The 22,516-nt window shown below is 35.7% G+C and overlaps 1 protein-coding gene across 1 annotated transcript in view; it reads right to left on the reverse strand.

The window, feature by feature from the left end:
- Positions 1–3,174: 3,174 nt before the first annotated feature.
- Positions 3,175–22,516, reverse strand: part of LOC144977498 (cyclic nucleotide-binding domain-containing protein 1-like) — a 21,011-nt gene continuing 1,669 nt past the window's right edge. Inside the window, exons 2-14 of the mRNA XM_078922794.1 lie at positions 21,483–21,561; positions 20,258–20,374; positions 19,456–19,505; positions 17,834–17,996; positions 16,663–16,811; positions 15,022–15,164; positions 14,449–14,504; positions 12,879–12,957; positions 10,601–10,733; positions 9,698–9,807; positions 6,940–7,090; positions 5,308–5,375; positions 3,175–3,954 (exon numbers count right to left, since the gene is read on the reverse strand). Coding sequence (XP_078778920.1) covers positions 3,826–3,954; positions 5,308–5,375; positions 6,940–7,090; positions 9,698–9,807; positions 10,601–10,733; positions 12,879–12,957; positions 14,449–14,504; positions 15,022–15,164; positions 16,663–16,811; positions 17,834–17,996; positions 19,456–19,505; positions 20,258–20,374; positions 21,483–21,561 — 1,427 coding nt within the window. The 3' untranslated portion in view covers positions 3,175–3,825. The remainder of the gene's footprint in view (positions 3,955–5,307; positions 5,376–6,939; positions 7,091–9,697; positions 9,808–10,600; positions 10,734–12,878; positions 12,958–14,448; positions 14,505–15,021; positions 15,165–16,662; positions 16,812–17,833; positions 17,997–19,455; positions 19,506–20,257; positions 20,375–21,482; positions 21,562–22,516) is intronic.

Consider the following 22,516-nt stretch of genomic DNA (forward strand, 5'->3'; position numbering starts at 1 on the left):
CAGAATGTGTAAAAGTCAAAACATGATCAAATTTATGGTTTTGTTTCCTCTGGATACGCTTTTATGCTCGCCGGAGAAATATTTCATACGGGCGTCCGCCATTGTTCCGATAGTTTAGAGCCAGTGTTAGGTACTAAGTTACCATGCGTCATTGGGAAGGAAGTGGCGTTATGACTGTTGAAGAGTATTGCATTCGGTTGTCAGACCTGGAAATATATTCACCTAGATTACTGTAATGACCCAAGAACCGAAAGACCGAGTATACTGGGTCTTTCTTCAAGGTAAATAAATTACTGATTTCGGTAAAAATAAATAAATAAAATAATAATTCTAATAGGAACAAAGAAGAAAAAAATTGAGCTTTTATATAGCGCAATATCCACAAAATGTACTCAAAGCTCTTTACAAGGGGTCCCTGGTCAACAGCAACACGAAACATGTAGAACGAAACATGACGCCTGTCAGGCGATGTTACATCTTTTTTTCCGGACAGAGACAACGCTGTTAACGGCCAGGTACTCATTTTACACCTGAGTAGTGAGAGAATGTGAGTAAAGAGTCTTTTCCAGGGGCTCAACTATGCGCCGAGCGAGGCTTGAACTCAGGACCTTCCTATCTGAAAGGGAGTGTCATACCACTTGACCACATAGCCGGGGCTGTTATAATGAAAAATTATCCAAGTTATATCCAATTTGTGACTATTATTTCATTTATAATGCTATATCGAGAGGATTGAAAAAAGTAGCATATGCGTATAATTTAGAAAATAATATACAAGGGATATAACCAATACAAACATTCATATTGTAAAGAGTAAAACATGGATTGTCTCTCTTACATTAATTACACCCCTCATCTTTGAGTTTAAAATTACATACCCTCAGAAACAAAATTGGCTAATTTATCTAATTCAGTCCAATCCAAACTGTTGCAGCTCAATCATTTCTTTCACTCCCACTCTCCTTACACACACACACAAACACACACACACACACACACACACACAAACACACCCACACACATATATTTTTATCTGTGTTGTTTTCTATTTTTACCTTCTTTCTCTCATGTAGTAACCATTATGCAAATGTAATAGAATATGTTTTTTTTTTCTTTTCTTATCTATGTTTAACCGAGGAAGGCCTAAGGCCGAAACGTTGTTTACTCAGTATTGTATCTTTCACATGAGTCACATTTACTCCCTCTATTTTACTCTCCAGTAACACTGAACAGAGCACAGGCAAAACTTGGGAAACCAGCTGGAAGCATGAAAAAGTGGGTGGGGGGGGGGGGGGGGGGGTTGGCTGAGACTAGCTTGTGTACATGTGGATGCCCAGAGCAGACGATGGAGCACATCCTTAGAGAATGCCAGGATGGGCCCAGCTGCACTGACCATAACCTATGAGTCTACTCCCCAGATGCTGTGGAGTGGGTTCGGTGTTGGAGCAACAAGCTGTGATGACGAGTGTGCAGTCACCCGTTAGGAATTTATAATTACTTTTATTTTATGCTTGAGATTGACTTGCAATCATGCTACATCTTTGATCTAAAACTGAACACTGACACCCCCCCCCCTCCCCTTCGTCCCAACCATAATTTGTCTCTCCTTTCTCCCTCCCACTCTTTTTACTGTTGGCATTCACACAATTAACGTAATAGAAAAATGAGTAAATAAACTGAACGACAACAAAAACACATTTTGCTAGTTTAGGTGTGAGAGTTAGAGATCGTTATTTTATTTTGTCTCGATAAAGTAGTCCTTCAGAGCCATTAGGCCCATAAAGCTGGATTTTATCCCAGTTTCTATAGCGTGAAACGGACAATAACAATTGCTTCCTACCCTTTAAATAGGACGCTAGTCTATAGCAAAGTACTATCCGCCAGATCTAACAGACCCAGCTACCCAATCACTGCTGGGTGGACAAGGGGGTCAGAAAAATCTCGACTGCACCCAGGATCGATCTTGGTCCCTTTGTGTGTGAAGCGAGGGCTCTACCAACTGAGCTTTTGGGACTCCCTTTGTCTTGATATATAAGTATTAAATTGACAGAGTTAAGCGAGCTTAATATTATGCAATAAAAAATCTAAATTAAAAAGCCAAAATGCCAAACCCAATTTGTCAATGCCAAGCGACCACCACCAACACCACCACCACCACCACCACCAACACCACCACCACCAACACCACCACCACCACCACCACCACCATCATCATCATCATTGCCCTTCTTACCAACACCATCACAACAAGATTTAAAAGCTAAAAAGAATTAAAGAAAAAATTTCACTCACAGTCAAACGTATGATAATAAAGTATAGCTTTAATAAAAATATAAATCAATTATCACAAATCGTTCAATAAATACAATAACACAGAGACACGAGTCAAAACACGGCATAAATCTTTAACCAGCAATTCGGACAGTTGATATGACGTTCTGAACTTTTCCAGGACTTACTATGTACTATGAGAAGGTGAGAAAAGGAAGAATATTGATTAGATACCATCAGAAAGAGTAAATTACGGTTTCTGGGTCGTGTGCGGAGAAAAGGCGGAATAGAAAAGTTGGAAACATCTGGGATGATCGAAAGAAAGAGAGCTAGAGAAAGACAAGAGAATGACATATTTAAATAACCTAAGAATGGTCAAAAATGATTTTAAACGCAATGAGAGATGAAGTGAGTAGGAAAGTGCCAGAAGACAATAGAAAATAACAGTTTAAACCCCCACGTCACCGCCGCAAAAAAGTTTTATTCTCTATTGTCTTCTGGCACTTTCCTACTCACTTTATCTCTTATCGTTACCAAAATAAGTGCCTGCTCTACTCACTTTTCTGAATTTAAAATCAATGCAGACTTCATGCGCACCACAAAGGATCGTGATACGTGGAGAGAGCACCGGCAACATACTCAAGACTACAAGCTATGGTGGATGATGACGATGTAATAAACTGAACATCAGAATGACAATGATTACTCAGTTGTTTTTTTTTTTTCAATTTCTCCATTAGAGTTTGATACTGTTTTTTTGTTGTTGTTGCTAAATGAATTACCTTTCGTTGGGTTCTACCATTCCCGAGTTATAAGCCATTGACGATAAGTAGGAAGCTAACTCTGACGTTCATTATGTATAACATGAAAATCCGAAAACGTTACCTATATTTTAATTTTTAATTGTTTTATTTTTTTTTTTTTTGCCAACACAGAAATAAAGTAAAGAATTGAAGTTTGATATTTGTTATCAAATATTGTTAGAGTTATTCAATTGGCCGAATGAAAAATTTATAAGACATCAATGACAAATTTGGGGAAAATATCTACACTCGTGCTATTTGAAACATTAACTCTTTGCAGTTACAGACAGGGCTTGATTTTACTCTTAACCTAACATGATGGTTTTATTAATTTAAAAAAAAACAAAAACAATATAAGTAGACTAAACCAAAATAAAATTATAGTTAAAAAAAAACAACAACAAAAAAACATAAAACAACCCCCCCCCCCCCCCCCCCCCCCCCCTAAAAAGGGTTTGAGCCCGAAACCATCCGCCTTTAGTAATACGTTTTTTTTTTTGTTATTTTGTTTTTATTTCTGAATGGAATGTTCATTTAGTTCTCTTTTTATTTTTCATAAATTATAGTCTCAAAAACATTTGTCAAAATTTTCAAGTGGGAAAATATTCAAAAGATAGAAGAAATTGAAAAAAAAAATCCTAATAAAATAAACATAAAAATCCTCGTTTCATTTGGCCCATTTCCCGTTTCATTTGGCCCATTTCCCGTTTCATTTGGCCCATTTCCCATTTCATTTGGTCCATTTCCCATTTTATTTGGCCCATTTCCCGTAGCCGGGTCTGATGCCTTGGGAGTTGATGACCTCCAAAACTTGAGAATGTTTGAATTCATTCCATTCTCGCTTCAGCTCTTGTTGCAAATATTCATTCTGAATGTCCTCCTGAGAAATATTGAAACAAAGCAGAAATAATTTTTAAAAAAAATACAAAATGTAAAATTAAAGTAGTAGAAATAATAATAATAATAATAATAATAATAATAATAATAATAATAATAATAATAATAATAATAATAATAATAATAATAATAATAATAATAATAATAATAATATAATGATGATGATGATGATGATGATGATGATGATGATGAGATGATGATAAATAATAATAATAATAATAATAATAATAATAATAATAATAATAATAATAATAATAATAATAATAATAATAATAATAATAATAATAATAGTAGTTAACATATGAGTACAGTGAGAGGATGTGAGCTAAGAGCCTTTTCCAGGAACTCAACTATGCGCTGCTCAGAGTGGAATTCAAACCTACCTTTCAGTCCGAATGTGAGTGTCTTAGCATAGCACAAGACCGCATTCTCAATGTCAAGTTGCAAAAATTTTTCTCTAATATTTTTCACTGCAAGTTAAGATGCAAGCCAAAATGAATTCCAAATAGGACATAACAGTCACACCTTCTCCTTGGAAAATGTGTATGTAACCAGGGCTTCGGAAGACTAATAATGATTAGGTTACATACTGAATCTTACGTAGCATAGCTATTTTAGTAGCAGGGTGTATAGGCATATTATTAGGATTAGACGTAAAAGAGCGAGGATAGATGATCTTTATTAACTCACTCAATCCTAGAGATTTTTGCTTCTTTCCAAAATTGGAGAAAAAAGTGTATCAAACATGAGAATGTGTATAGATATTCTTATTCAACTAAAAACTAAAAACATTAGCTTTTATACTACACCTATAATTTGTCTCAGAAAAATGTAATAAATAGGCATGGGGTAAAAGTAACCCAGGTAAACTACGGATATAGTCGTTTTTAGGGTTGAGTGAGTTAAACCAGCATATATCATATCGACTAGAAAAAACAAGATGCCATCATTCAGAAACCACAAGCTATGTATCCAGTCCTCTGGAAGAGTGGTTTTATACTTCCAATGAGATTGGAACCAGTTTTTTTACATCACACTTTTGTTCCCAACTGACTGGACTATGGGGATGGACCAGATCAATGTGTAAAACAAATATTACCCAGCGTGTCAAAACTGTATTATGTCGGGATGTACCAGATGCTAAAAAGTCAAATTAAAGTAAACTGGCCAAAAAAAGCAGACTAAAATATGATATTCACTCTTCTTTATAAAGCATAACAAACTCAACCCAAGTTAAATATTTCTGGCTATAAATTGAATTTTCAACATCTTAACAATGTCGACATAATACCATTTTGAGGCGAGGGGTCACAAATGTTTAACTTGAAAGATTTACCTTGGACAGATCTCCAAATGTGCGCGTGTTTGATTGGCGGAAAAGCTGTCTTGTGACATCATCTAAATCTATTTTTGGAGGAGTAAAAAGAAATAACAGATTATATCATGGAAATATAATACAGGAATGGCCTTTACTAAAATTTTAAAAAGCCTGAAAATGTTTCTCTTAAAGAGTATAGAATGAAAATATTTTGTGCAAAGCTTCTCATCATCAAATGTCCAAAACAGACTTGGAGGAGAAGCCTTCACCAAGATTTGAGCGTCTCCAATCTTACCTGGAGTGAGGCAAAGGTCTGTGTGCCAAGGACAGAAGAAGATGGAAGAGTGCTGTTGAGGCCCTATGCTCCGCCAGGAGTCAAGAGGCATAAGTCAAGCAAGTCATCATCAAATGCTATCATATTTAAATCATAGAAATGGATACATATCCATCTAGCTTCCCCTTAACTGTCACCTTTAATCAACCAGTACTTTCGTCCTTATTTTTTAAACAATCAACTCATTAATACCGACCAAAGTCAGCCTAAAGATTTAAAAAAGCGCAAAAATGATGCTTAACGGGCAACTGGTAGTGTATGAAATGAAAACATTGGTTCTATATGACCTGTTTGGGCCATGAATAAAAACATTGTGAAGTGTGAGATGGTAAATAAAATGGAAAATCTGTGGAAATGCTTGATATATATAAATATTCAAAACGATACAAACCTGCTAGAGGCTGTGGACTGTCAAAAGTAATAATCAAAAATGAAAATAATATAGATAGAATGCGCTTGTCCAAGGAGTTCACAACATTGCCATCCGGAAGTTTAACGGACCAACACACAAAACTCTGTGTAACCATGAACTTTTATAGTATAGTCTGGTTAATAGATTTAGTGAGAACAACTCACAAACGCGGATGGCAAAAAACAACAACAAAGGCCTGTGTGACGTCATCTTCGTTCTATCTATACAGCTACATAAAAAAAGAAAAAGAAAAAATGAACAAAAATAACAAACATGGAATGTTTTGGGCTCAAAACCCTTCTTCAGCCAACCAAAAAAACCCCCCAAAAAACAGTGAACAAAGAAAACATAAATATATTACTTAATAATATACTCATTTTTTTTGGTTGTTGGCTGAAGAAGGGTTTTGAGCCTGAAACATTCCGTGTTTGGTATTATATATATATTCATAGTTTATTACTATATAGATATTCTTTTTATTTTATATTTGGTTAGATTATTATGGTTAGATTAGAGATGAACATGATAAAAAGCACTGAGTTTAAATGCAGCATTCCAGCTGGATGTCTTGCAGCATAGTGGTCTAGTTTCGGATTGGAAGGTCCTGAGTTCAAGCTCCACTCTGAGCAGTGCATAGTTGAGTCCTTGGAAAAGGCCCTTTACTCACATTCTCTCACCACACTCAGGTGAAAAATGAGTACCTGGCCATTAACAGCGTTGTCTCTGTTGGAAAAAAAAATTGTAATATTGCTTAACAGGCATCATGTCTCGTTCTACATGTTAAGTGTGGGAACTTTTGTAAAGCGCTTTGAACGTGTTTACTGGATATTGTGCTAAATAAAAACTCAATTCTTGTACTTTATCAGGATTCACTGTATATGCAAAGTGTGAAAATAACTCTCACTCTCCAATAACTGAGGCCTGACAACACCCAACTCTACGTCTGTGGCAGACACAATGGAACACGTGACTGGCTCGTCCATCAGAAGGCTGATTTCAGCAAATGAATCGTAAGGACCCAGTTTTCCCATCACTACCTGCTTAGTTCTTTGATCCTGTGGAAATTAAATTTAAAAAAGATGACATGAAGGAAACAGTCAGTCAACAAAAAAAAAAAAACAACAAAAAAACCTCAAAAAAAAAACAAAAACAAAACAAAACACACACAAAAACCAAGCAAATTTAATTTTCTTACTGTACTTAGGTGTAAAATGAGTACTTGACCGGTAACTGAATTACCTCTGAGTTGAACTGAGGGCGATGAAGAGTTTAGTCCTTGGAAAAGTTAATTTACTCACATTCTCTTACTCTACTCAGGTGTAAAATGAGTACCTGATCAATTACTGCATTGTCTCTGAGTGGAATGAAATATTGTAAAGATGCTTTAAATGTGTCATATTTCTTCCTGCATGTTAAATGCTGCGGTTGGCTTGAGACAATGGAAATTGGACATAATACAGCTTTCTCAAAAAAGACGGAGGACAACATTTTAGACAAACAGTTGAAAGGATACTTTGTATTGCGATTGTAGTAATACTCTTCAACAGTCGTAACATCACTTCCTTCCTAATGACGCATGGTAACTTAGTAACACTGGCTCTAAACTATCGGAACAATGGCGGACACCCGTATGAAATATTTCTCCGGCGAGCATAAAAGTGTATCCAGAGGAAAAAGAACACATACATTTGATCATGTTTTGACTTTTACACATTCTGATCATAAGGCATATGAAAAGTTCTAGCCAGCATGAAAAATAAAAAGTAATGATTTTCTTTGTTTAGAACCAAGATGGCCGCCGTTGCTGGGCGGCATGACATCAGACTATTGAATCGTATTACCACATTGATGAGTAATATAAGGTATGGAGAGGTACCAGATGAAAACGGAGAATAAAAAAGTTGCGGTGTCATAGCTGAATTAGGGATCCAACTGACACAGCACCCTATGCCTGGCTGAGAGAGAGAGATCAGCAAGAAGCCGTGCAATTTTCTGTATTATATAATTAGCACATTAGGCATGTATATATATATATATATATATATATATATATATATATATATATATATATATATATATATATATATATATATATATTATATATATATATATATAATAAAATTCCCTTTATTCGTCCCATAGGAAATATTTGTCTCTAGGGTCTATTCCAAGGGAAGACTGGAATAACCCAGGCATCAGCTGCAGTGCAGCACCGCAAATTGAGCTAGGGCGAGGTGACTTTCTCACGGCCACACAGCGCACTGCCGGGTGATCGAACTCAGTACCTTTCGGGTATGAAACAAAGACTGTACTGCTGAGCCACTCTGCTGATACTTATATGTTGTTCCGATCACAAAAGCCACTTGTAGAATCGGTTAATTGGAACGATTTTTGCGTTACGTCGTGGTTCCAATTAAGCAGCTTGCACTGTGATTGGCAAATCATTCCATGTTCAAATGTAAAGTACAAAATGTTATAAATAATCATGATCTGAGATCAGGGGAGACAACTGTGTAAACGATATTGCTTGTATAATTTGATGTTTGTTTTTTTTTTTTTAATTGTTTCCCTTGAACTTGTTATTTGGCCCGGAACGGAAATGAAGGCGGGAGATATGAAATGTTATTGAATGAATAAAAAGACTCCATTGTGACTATTCATAAAGGACTCCTCATCCATGAAATCACCATATTCTTGGCTTCCTTATTCACATCATTGTATTCTAGATTGAAACTAGAAGAGCATGACAGCTCATTATTGACTATATTTCTATACAAAATATACTCATTTCATTACCTTCTTTCCATTCTTATGAGTGTGTAAAACATTATTGACTATATATAAAATATACTCATTTCATTACTTTCTTCCAACTCTTATAGTGTGTAAAACATTAATGACTATATTTCTATACAAAATATACTCATTTCATTACCTTCTTCCATTCTATGAGTTGTGTAAAACATTATTGACTATATATAAAATATACTCATTTCATTACTTTCTTCCAACTCTTATAGTGTGTAAAACATTATTGACTATATTTCTATGCAAAATATACTCATTTCATTACCTTCTTTCCATTCTTATGAGTGTGTAAAACTATCGACCTTACAATATACCCTTTAACTCTTCCAATCTTTGTGTAAACCTATGATATGATAACAAGTATCCACTACTTCCCATACTGTATATGTGAATAAAATATGATTAACATGAATAAAATATATCATTTTTTCAAATTCTTAGAGTGGGTATGTACATGTATGATACTCCTTTCGATCGAAAGTATCACATTTCGACCTCTCTCCCATATTAGTGTAAAACATTATTGATTATATTTCCATACAAAATATACTCATTTCATTACCTTCTTACCATTCTTATGAGTGTGTAAAACATTATTGACTATATTTCTATATAAAATATACTCATTTCATTACCTTCTTCCCATTTTTATGAGTGTGTAAAACATTAATGACTATATTACTATACAAAATATACTCATTTCATTACCTTCTTCCCATTCTTATGAGTGTGTAAAACATTATTGACTATATTTCTATACAAAATATACTCATTTCATTACCTTCTTCCCATTCTTATGAGTGTGTAAAACATTATTGACTATATTTCTATACAAAATATACTCATTTCATTACCTTCTTCCCATTCTTATGAGTGTGTAAAACATCGACCTGCCTCAAGACGTGACACTCCCCAGATTTGATGAAACCGATGAATGGAGACTGGTATCCCTCACTCACCAATACTGTAAATTGAATAATAAATATGACATGAATAAAAAGGGGTAGTCGATTTTTTAAAGTAGTCCTTAAGAGTCTTGGGGCTATGTGGTCTAGTGGTATGACACTCGCTTTCGGATCGGAAGGTCCTGGGTTCGAGCCTCGTGCTCGGCGCATAGTTGAGTCCTTGGAAAAGGTTCTTTACTCACATTCTCTCAGGTGTAAAATGAGTACCTGGCCGTTAACAAGATTGTCTTTGTCCGAAAAATTGAAATATCACCTAACAGGCGTCATGTCCCGTCCTTCATGTTAGATGTTGCTGTTGGCCAGGGACACCTTGTAAAGTGCTTTGAGCACATTTAGTGGATATTGCGCTATATAAAGCTCAATTTAAAAAAATAAATTTTAAGAGTCTTGGGGCCCATGGAGCCAGAGTTTATCCTGGTTTTGATAGCGTGAAACGGACAATAACAATTGCTTGTTCCCCTTTGGATAGGAAACTTGTCTATTGAAAATACATTCAACCAGACCAAACAGACCCAGACACTCAATCACTGCTGGTGGACAGGGGGTCATAAAAAAATATGCACCCGGGATAAATTGAGCTTTGAGCTTTTTTTCTTTTTTTTAGATAGCGCAATATCCACTAAACATGCACAAAGCGCTTACAAGGGGTCCCTGACCAACAACAACACATAACATGTAGAACAAGACATGATCCCCGTTGATCAAACTTGGTACCTTTGGGTATGAAGCAAAGACCATACCAATGAGCCACGCTGTCCAAAAAAGATGTTTAAGATGTTTAACAGTTTTTACCTGTATTTGGAGGATATGAGATCCACTCGATACAGTCGGCCACAGAGAGGAGAGGCTGTTTAGGCCACATGCGATATTGTTCACACGACAAGAGCAAGTTGAGTTTCTCTGTGTGTTCTCTCTGCTTGATTTGCTGTGAATTAAAAGAATAACATAATATATATATATATATATATATATATATATATATATATATATATATTTATGAGTGTTGGTGAGTACTCGTAGGTACGAAAGTGCTCGATAATGATGGTTAGAGCTAATATAAAATGCAAATTGTCACTCACATTTTTTGTGGCCGAGACGATTCGTTTCTGTGTCTTACACGTCTTGGATTACGCCGACTGAAGACGTGTAAGACACAGAAACGAATCGTCTCGGCCACAAAAAATGTGAGTGACAATTTGCATTCTATATATATATATACATATATATATATATATATATATATATATATATATATATATATATATAAATATATATATATATATATATATATATATATATATATATATATATATATATATATATATATATATATATACCTGTATATATATATATATATATATATATATATATATATATATATATATATATATATATATATATATATATATATAATGATGAGAGCGAATGCTCAAAACAATATTGTAGAAGTTGATCATAATTATACTCTTGAAATATTTATATATATATATATATATATATATATATATATATATATATAATATATATATATATATATATATATATATATATAATATATATATATATATATAAGAGAGAGAGAGAGAGAGAGAGAGAGAGAGATAGGTAGATATATATATATATATATATATATATATATATATATATATATATATATATATATATACATATATATATATATATTTATATATATATATATATATATATATATATATACACTAGAGCATTTATATAGCGCAATATCTACTAAAGGTGCTCAAAGCACTTAACATGGGATCCCTAACCAACAACAACCTTACATTTAACATGGAGAATGAAACATGATGCCTTCTAGGCAATATTACAATTTTTTCCAAAAGAGACAATTTTATTAATAGCCAGGTACACCTAAGCATGGTGAGATAATGCTAGTAAAGAGCCTCTTCCAATGACTCAACGATGTACCACTCAGAGCGAAACTTGAACCCTTGACCTACCGGTCCAAAGGTGAGTATTATACCACCAGACCACATGGCCACATACATATCATCATCATCATCTTTGCCTTTTTCAGCCTGGGTCAGGGTATAGGCCACAGACAAACAGTTTCCATCCTTCTCTATCCCGAGCTAACTTTTAAAAAATCTCATTCCAGGTCTTACCACTTCTCTGTATATCAGCTTCTTTAATTCTTCTCCATGTTCCTCATGGCCTTCCCCTTGATCTTCTGCCCTGAGGGTTCCAGTCCAATACTTTCTTGTTATCTACTCCCTGTGTATGAATACCATCCCCTCTCCCTGAATATAAAATCTTCTCCCCAGACTTGAGGTGTTTCTGTCCGGATTGTATCCAGTGGGTTTCGCTTACTCCAAGTATATGCAGCCAGAATCTTCTCATCTCAGTCACAACTTGAGAGCTTTTTCCTGCTTCATACATGGTGCGAACGTTCCATGACGCAATTCGAAGCTGCTTCTGTGAATCTGATACCAAATCAGGTATCTGACAATGCCAGCCTCTAACAATGCAGCAGGGAGGGGCATATTATTTTTTAATAAAAAACTTGAGCTTTTATATAGCGCATTATCCACTAAACGTGTTCAAAGCACTTTACAAGGGCTCCCTGGCCAACAGCAACACGTAACATTTAGAACGGGGCATGACGCCTGTTAGGTGATATTACAAATTTTTGTTTGGACAAAGACAACGCTGTTAACGGCCAGGTACTCATTTTACACTTGAGTACAGTGAGAGAATGTGAGTAAAGAGCTTTCTCCAAGGACTCAACTATGCGCCGAACGCGAGGCTCGAACCCACGACTTTCCGATCCGAAAGCGAGTGTCATACCACTAGACCACATTGCCGCACAATACAATGACAAATAACGGCTAAGTCGACTAGTCTATTGTAATAGATTAAAAGGACTTTGGAATCACTACTCTTGATCCCCAAAGGATGCAACCCTCCTCTAAACTTAATTGAAACCTTTCAAACACAGAAAGCTTGAATTAAGTTTAGAGGAGGGTTGCATCCTTTGTGGATCAAGAGTAGTGATTCCAAAGTCCCTTTAATCTATTACATCTATCGTGCTCACCTCTTTGACACGCTTGTAATCAGTGGCTGATATTTTCAGGAATTCACAATTGGCATCAGCTGTCACGACACTCAACTCTCTGTCATTTTGTTTAGAGCAAGAAAAAAATATTCAAGTTAAAGTAATGAAGAAAAAAAACATGATTAAACTCTAGGGCTATGATGAGAAGGTTAGTTACTTACTAAGTTATCCAAACCAGCGACCACTTGGATCTAGCCCTTCAGGGTCTTGTGCCGTAATGATGATATGGTTAAAAATAATGTTTTCTACGTTTATTTGTTTATTGTTGTGCTGACGAAGGGTTTGTACCCAAAACGTCCATTGTCTGGTTTGTTCCCATACGAAGCCTTTCCATTTTCACTCTTTCGTTAGTATTAAAAATAATGCAAAATTGCAGTGGAGCCAACACATACAATAAAACAAGATAAATAAAAAAGAATGGGAGCGATCTATATTCAGGTTTTTGTCCAACCTAGTCATCAAACACGTGAGGAAGACCAAGGCAAAAGTGTCCACGCGTAATGCCCTCCTTGGAAAGCTGGCAAACATGAACTGGAGAACTGACCCTAGAACTCTAAGGACCACAGCATTGGCCCTCAGCTACTCAACTGCGGAGTACTGCTCAGCTGTATGGGCCCGATCATGCCATGCCTCCAAGCTAGACCCCGAGCTCAACAACGCCTGCCGGATCATAACGGGCCAGCTGAGAGCAACACCACTGGTCTACCGTGCAGCAGGAATAGCCCCACCACACATCCGGAGGGAAACTCATGCCCAAATACAAAAATACAAACAGGAAATGGACCAGAGACACCCCCTTCATGACCACAATTGCCCCAAAAGCAGGCTCAAATCAAGGAAAAGCTTCCTCACAGTAGAGAGCCTTCACCCAGACCACTCAGCATTCTTCCACCTGGACAAATGGGTAGAATGGGACAAGACAGCAAACGATGCCCTCCAGCCCCAACAGAAAAGCTCCCAGCAGGCACAGACCTCAAGAGAAAAGAATGGGTGGCGTTGAACAGAGCTAGAGCAAAGGTGGGAAACACCGCCACCAACCTCTTTAAATGGTTAATCTCACCGGGCACTGAATGCCCATGCGGTCACCCCAGACAGACCATGGACCACATCCTGTCTGAATGCTCGCTGGGACCGCACTGCACCAATGCTGACCTGAGGGAATGCAACCAGACTGCCCAGGACTGGCTGACTCACTGGCGCGACAAGATATGATGATGATCGATCACATGATTTGTAGCTATACAACGATTGGGCATTTCTCAATAAATATAATAAACACGCTGCTGTGTTTATGAAAGTTGTAAACATACCCATGAGTCACACTGAGCAAAATGACCGATTGTGATGGTGGATTTTTCCTCAAACTGTGAACACTTTTCACTATGTGGGTCATTTTGAGCATTTATTCCAATGTGACCAATGACCACGAGCACATGGAAAGTTAATATAGATCATCCCCATTGGGAGTCTATTATCAAAATTATAATCAAAGACGAAAGAAAATACAAGACAAAAAACAAAAAAACAAAACAAAAAAGTCAATGCTCACTTTGTGTATGGTTGATCATATTGAAGCCAAGTTCCGAAGCAGTCTCCAACAGTTAACTGTGAAAAATACAAACCAAAACAAAAACAAATCTAGTTATAATAAAAACGCCATCACTCTGAAACTATAAGATCAATTACAAAATGTATGTATCCATCCAGTCCTCTGGAAAAGTGGTTTTACACTTAATTAAATGAGCTTTTATATAGCGTAATATCCACTAAACGTGCTCAAAGCGCTTTACAAGGGGTCCCTGTCCAACAGCAACATTTAACATAAGACATGATGCTTGTAAGGCGATAATATAATTTTTTCGGACAGAGACAACGCTGTTAATGGCCAGGTGCTCATTTTACACCTGAGTACGGTGAGAGAATGTGAGTAAAGAGCCTTTTCCAAGGACTCAACTATGCGCTGAGTGAGGCTCAAACCCAGAACCTTCCGATCCAAAAGTGAGTGTCATACCACAAGACCACATAGCCGCACTGAAATTGGAATCAGTTTACTGACATTTTTATTCCCCTATATTTTTATATAAACTTAAGCTTTCTGTTCAATTCATATAATGTTACTTACAAGTGGCACATCCTCCTCATCTACTTCCTCAAGTGACACAAAAGCAGCAGGATGGACTCCGTTTTTTCCTGACACTAAGTACGGCTCAGACAACGGAGTTACTGCCCCTCGTAATATCATGTAGACTCCAGTCTTCCCGTACACTGATAAGGAATGAAAAAAGGCCCATTTTAAAAAAAAAATTTTTTTTTTAAAATTGAGCTTTTATATCGCGCAATTTCCACTAAATGTGCTCAAAGCACTTTACAAGGGGTCCCTGGTCAACAGCAACATTTAACATGTAGGACGAGACATGATGCCTGTTAGGCGATATTACAACTTTTCGGACAAAGGCAACGCTGTTAACGGCCAGTTACTCATTTTACATCTGAGTGTGGTGAGAGAATGTGAGTAAAGAGCCTTTTCCAAGGACTCAACTATGCATCGAGCAAGGCTCGAACCCAGGACTGCATTAGGATATAATATTATGGCAAATCTGTAAAAAAACCAAAACTGTCATAATCCTTTTTGAAACTAAGCTGCTTGAAACTGTGGACTGTAACAAGTAATAAACAAAAATAAATATAACAGCTTCAAAAAAAAAAAAGAAAAAAAAGAACAAAATATCAAACACAAAACGTTTTGGGCTCAAAACCCTTCTTCAACCATCAACAAAAAATAATGAAAACATAAATACATTATTAAAAAATCAGATTAACTCACTCAATCCTAGAGAGTTTTGCTACTTTTCAAAATTGGAAAAAAAATGTATTAAAAATGAGCATGAACAAAGATAGTTTTATTAAACCACCCTAACACGTAAAAACTAAAAACATTAGCTTTGATACTACGCCTATAATTTGTCTCAGAAAAATGTAATAAATAGGCTTGGGGTAAAAGTAACCCAGGTAAACAACGGATATAATGGATGTCAGGGTTGAGTGAGTTAATGACAGGGAAATATTGAGTCCGTTATCTAAGTAGAAAAGATGCCTATTGATTAATAATCTTTTTTCTTTTTCATATTGTCTATGCGTTTAAGTGACTGAATAAAATTAAGAATAAAAGAAAAAAAAAAATCTTCATTGCAATCTACCTGGCAGCAAAGCTCTGTAGTGTGAGAATTAATTTTATTTGATTAGTAATTTGAAATTTTTAAAATGTCAATAAAAATTAAAGCAAAAGAAAGAAAGAAAGAAAGAAAGAAAAAAAAAGAGAGAAAGAAAGAAAAAAATGAAGAACTTGTCAAGTTTTGAAAAAGATTGTCTGTGAAACATTTTAGCTTTTATTTTTAACAAATATCATTTCTATAGCACATAACCATAACAAAGTTGAGCTCTAAACGCTTTTTTAAAAAAATTGAGGTTTTACGTAACGCAATACCTACTAAACGTGCTCAAAGTGATTTACAAGGGGTCCTTAGAAAAACAGCAACACTTAATATGTAGGACTGGACATGAATGACATCTTTTACAACAGAGACAATGCTGTTAATGACCAAGTACTCATTTTACACCTGAGTATAGTTAGAGAATGTGAGTAAAGAGCCTTTTCAAAGGATCCAACTAAGCACCACTCAGAACAGGACTCGAACTCAGGACCGTCCAATCCATAGGCTAGTGTTATACCACGAGACCAATTAACCGTATCAATTCCTGTTACCTGCAAAATCTAAATCTTTCCACGTTTCCAACTGGGCAACAACACAGAGTTCCTTCAAGACACCCAAGTCCACATTATCTCGGAAGAAGTCAAAAGTTTGTAGAATTGAAAATATCTTGTCATTTTCTCCAGCAGTTCTTTCAAAAGGACTGAATCATAAAAAGTAAAAATGAACATGTAAGTGAACATTTTCCTGTACTATATATATATAATATGGTACTGCTCACTGCTTTTGTGTTCCAAGCAATAATGAGAATGGCAATTGGGCTGGCCGAGTGATAAGATGTGAGGGTAACATGATCTAGAAAAATGCTGTTGTTTGTGGAATCTTCAAAATTTAAGTTACAGACTTAAAAGGAAGAAGAAGAAGAAGAAGAAGAAGAAGAAGAAGAAGAAGAAGAAGAAGAAGAAGAAGAAGAAGAAGAAGAAGAAGAAGAAGAAGAAGAAGAAAAAGAAGAAGAAAAAGAAGAAGAAGAAGAAGAAGAAGAAGAAGAAGAAGAAGAAGAAGAAGAAGAAGAAGAAGAAGAAGAAGAAGACGACAACGACGAAGAAGAAGAAGAAGACGACGACGACAACGACGACGATGACAAAGAAGAAGAAGAAGAAGAAGAAGAAGAAGAAGAAGAAGAAGAAGAAGAAGAAGAAGAAGAAGAAGAAGAAGAAGAAGAAGAAAAAGAAGAAGACGACGACGACAACGACGACGAAGAAGAAGACGACGACGACGACGAAGACGAAGAAGAAGAAGAAGAAGAAGAAGAAGAAGAAGAAGAAGAAGAAGACGACGACGACGACGACGAAGAAGAAGACGACGACGACGACGACGACGAAGATATGAAGAAGAAGAAGAAGAAGAAGAAGAAGAAGAAGAAGAAGACGACGACGACGACAACGAAGAAGAAGAAGACGACGACGACGATGAAGACGAAGAAGAAGAAGAAGAAGAAGAAGAAGAAGAAGAAGAAGAAGAAGAAGAAGAAGAAGAAGAAGAAGAAGAAGAAGAAGACGAGGAAGGAGAAGAAGAAGAAGAATCCCAGGATGCTTTTACACCTGAGTATGGTGAGGGAATATCATAAAACCACAGAGTGGCATACTAAAACGTGAGAGGGAATTTTGTTTCCATGAACTCACTTTACTACTTGAAAAATAAGCCATTAAAGTTAAAAATACTCACTATTTTTTTAGTAGACGGCGTAGAGTCTTGATATTCTCTGCCCGAATTGCCTGTGGGTCTTCACTCTTTCTTTCTTTGTGCACTAGTGGGAGGTAATCTTTAATATTGTAAGTAAATTCATCCACAGAATACGCTTTCTTTCGAGATTTAGGAGTTACTTCGGCTGAAAAAAAAAAATAGATTAAAACATTAAATCAATCATAAGTCTGTTCATAGAAAAAAAATAAAAATAAAAATAAAATTCCCTTTATTCATCCCCAAGGGGAAATTTGTCTTTAGGGTCTATTCCAAGGGAAGAGCTGAGAAATATAGCCCATTCATCCGGGTCAGGCGCGGGTGTCAGTGCACGCAAATGAGCTAGAGCGAGGTAACTTGCTCAAGGCCACACAATGAGTCGGGTTGTCAAACTTGGTACCTTTTGGGTACGAAGCAAAGACCATACCGCTGAGCCACGCTGCCCCCTAGAGATTGTGAAACTGATTATGGATAATTTAAATATCATCAAAATAAGGATGCAACAGATTAATTAAATATTAGAGACAACGTGATTAAAATCACTCAAGTGCTTTCATAGCCATATTCTAATTTTTATGGTGGCATATTGAAATGTATTTGGTTAGACATCAGAGACTTAAAAAAAAAAAAAGAGCTTTACATAGCATAATATCCACTTAACATGCTCAAAGCGCTTTACAATTGGTCCCTGACAAACAGCAACACGTAACATGTAGAACGAGACATGATGCCTGTTGGGCGATCTTACTTTTTTTTTTCGACAGACAAAGACAAAGCTGTTAAATGCCAGGAACTCATTTTACACCCGAGTACGGAGAGAGAATGTGAGTAAAGAGCCTTTTTCAAGGATTCAACTATGCGCCGAGCGAGGCTTGAACCCAGGACTTTCCAATCCAAAATGAGTGTCATACCACAAGACCAAATAGCCGCACAACTTAACATTAAACAATATTAATTTAAATGTATCATGTCACCGCTTTTGGGGTTCAAGCACGTATGAAAATGGTAAGTGACAGGGAGAATGACAATATGTGAGGACAATTATTTTTCTAGGCTTGCCATCTTTCTTTTTCGAAATGCATTACCAGAGTCAACTAGCAGTGACAGATATAATTTAAAAAGTACTCATATTCGAAAATGATATTACGCTGCTAGAAGCTACGGACTGAAAAAAAAGTAATAAACAAAAATGAATATAATAACAGATTAACAAAAAAACAAAGTACCAAACACGGACTGTTTCAGGCTCAAAACCTTTCTTTAGCCAACAACCAAAAAAACAATTAAAACTTATACGAATTACTTAAAAACACAGATGGATAGCAGAGAAAAAATAAGTGCGTCATTTCGGTAATTTTTTCTCTGCCGTGCATTGAATAAGAAGGGAATGTTTTCACGTGATCTGACTTGTGTACGTGTTGCTTTTATGCTTTCTCAGTTTGTGAGAAATACAAACAAATTGATCCATCCCGAAAAGCATTTGAAAAAATAAAGAATACATTTTCAAGAAAGTGCAAGTATTCAAATAACCAAAAAAAAAAAAGAAAGATAAATGACCAAAGTTTAAAAAAAAAAAAGGTAAATGTGATTTAAAATAACAAACTCACTTGTACTAGTTGCTTTGTGGCTAAAACTGTTACTTGATCCAGTAAAGTTCCTATGTGAAGATATGATACTTAGTTAGAATCTTGTACACCGATTACAATCTTACTTAAACTATAATAAAATAATATAATATAATTAATTTATTTAGTGCCTAGTTCAATCCAATTGCTCTCTGGCGCATTACATCAACATATCATAAAGCTAGTACACACTATGAAATGCACAAGTTAAAAACCACATTGATAGGAAAGGTGATATAATAAAAATATATACTAGCAATCTAAAGCATATGCTCCAACAAAAAATTTCCAATGATTAATAACAAGTCTTTCTATTAGCCTCACTAAACCACATAAAAAAGAATAGGCATGAAAAAAGCCTCTAGTAAAGCCCGAAAAATAAAAGCTATTGCTCTGATACTGATAATAAAAACGTGAAATCAGTTGAGTTAAAGCCATTGCTTTGCTTTAAAAAGTAGCCCTTCAGAGCCAGAGTTAATTCCATTTTCTATAGTTTAATCAGCCGAAATCAATTGCTTGCTACCCTTTGGGTAGAATGATAGTCAATTACACAGTACTTTTTGCCAGATCTAACAGATCCAGCTCACCAATCACTGCTGGGTGGACAGATGGGTCAGAAAAAAAATCTCGACTTCACCTGGAATCGATCTTGATTCCTTTCCATGTAAAAGTGAGTGCTCTACCAACTGAGCTGTCGCCCCCCCCCCCCTCCCGTTTTACCCTAAATAATGCTACATTTGTCATAAATCAATGCTATCCACGAAAAACACTTATAATCATTTACCCTGCTCGTCTTTCCAAGTGAACTGGAAAACCAATTTTTGCGGGTTCTGGGACAAACATCTTTCTGTAATTCTGCATGAAGACTTTGTGGGCATCTTCACTTGATTGATCTTTATCTCTGACGAGAAGAAGTGTAATGATATATCATAAATTGATCAACCCAAAGCGCTATTTCAATATAAGGTTTAACTGTGACAGTCTCCTCCATATGACATAGGAGGTACAAGTGCCTCAGGTACTTTGTGATATAGCAACATCCTATACAGAAGGGGGGCGAAGTGGCCGAGTGGTTAAGGCATTGCACTGTGATCTGGAAGGTCCTGGGTTCGAACCCTGCTTCAGGCACTTTGTTTTTTTTCCTTGGGCAAGATATTTAACCCCCAATTTGCTCACTTGGACAACATGGGAGATTCCCGTTGACATTAGACATCCTATTTGATGGATTATCTATATTCCTTCATGGAATGCCTAGGCGACAGTATCTTATGATGCCGACGTGGAATGACGTAATTTTTTTGACTTCTTTTTTTTTTAAACAGAAGATAGTAAGTACTTTGTTAAGATCCACTTCAGTTTACAGAAATTTAGTTACACCTCCACTTCCATTGGTCTGAAATACAAATTGCAACTAGACCATTTCTTTCACATTTGTTTTTCCATGTTAGAATAAAGACCCTGGCTTAGTTAAGCAACATGTATTTAATACAGAAAGGCTAATTGCAGGCTTGCCAGTTCCATGTTAAAAAATTGACTGAACTTTAAGGCGAACACATCAACCAAACCCTATCGAAACACTGAACTCTAGTAAAAAGACAGTACATATTTATTTCTAAATAAATGACTTTTTAGTTGAAGATAGCAATAAGTCGAGAGTGGTATTACGCACATAATTTCTTCCAATAAATTCCGTTTGTCAGGATGTTGGGAAATATATAGAGTTTTTTTTTTAACTTATTGAATTTTATAAAAATTCGGAAAATCAACAACCCTGTAATTGCATGGGAAATTGCCAAAAGTAAAACAGGAAGAAAAAAAATGGGATGTAAAACTTCATCTACAATTCTAAAACAAGTTTTTCACCTCTTCGGCATATTACATAGAAATATTTGGGCACCAATATCCACTTTGTTCCTTCATTATTTAAAAGTTTCTTAATGCAGTCCAGAACTTGGAACAAAACAAAAAAAAAATCAAAGAAAAAATGGATAAGTAATGATGCTACTTACCTCCCTTTCAGTCCATCTATATTGCACAACCAGTTGAGTTTGTCATAATCAATTGTTGGAGTCTTTGTTATACTAGGCACTGTAAAAAATAAATCATTAAAAATGTCAACGGTTTAATTTGCAGCTCCTTGTTCCCATTAATAATCGGAGAGAAATCTGACCAAAAAAAACCCCCTGAAATTTTCTATAGCGCAATATCCACTAAACATGCTCAAAGCACTTTACAAAGGGTTCCTGAACAACAGCAATACGTAACATATAGTACAAGACTGTTAGGCGATATTAAAATTTTTCCAACAGAGACAATGCTTTTAACAGCCAGGTACTGATTTTACACCAGAATATGGTGAGAGAATGTGAGTAAAGAGTCTTTTCCAAGGACTCAACTATGTGCTGAACGAGACTCAAACCCAGGATCTTCCAATGTGAAAGTGAGTGTCATACCACAATACCAGATAGCTGCACAAACCATTGGCTCTCAATACCAAAGACAATAAATAAGATCTGATCTTTTCCATTTAATTTTTCCTGCTAATATCTATTACTCTTTGGTATTTGTAAAGTGCGGCTATATTCCGTTCCTTTACACTGGGCTCCTTGTATGGAATGACCTGCACAGAAGGATAAGAGAAGCGAAATCTATTGATAATTTTAAATCATTGTTAAAGCACTACCTTTTTGCCATCACAATTTCATGATATTGATAGGATATTACATACACTGCTGCTATTGATATCATTATGGTATACCTTTTATTTACGTTACTTTTGTATATTTATTTGTAACGCGCATTGAGCATCACACAGTGATGAGAATGCGCAATATAAATGGCATGTATTATTATTATCATTATTATTTTTACTATTACTATTATTATTATCATTATTATTATTATTATTATTATTATTATTATTATTATTATTATTATTATTATTATTATTATTATTATTATTATTATTATTATTATTATTATTATGTGATCTTGTGGGATGACATTCGTCTACAGATTGGAAAGTCCTGCGTTTGAGTCCCAC

Source organism: Berghia stephanieae, chromosome 7 (assembly GCF_034508935.2).
Source record: "Berghia stephanieae isolate SIO BIC M18660-M18661 chromosome 7, UCSD_Bste_1.3, whole genome shotgun sequence".
NCBI classification, from domain to species: domain Eukaryota; kingdom Metazoa; phylum Mollusca; class Gastropoda; order Nudibranchia; family Aeolidiidae; genus Berghia; species Berghia stephanieae.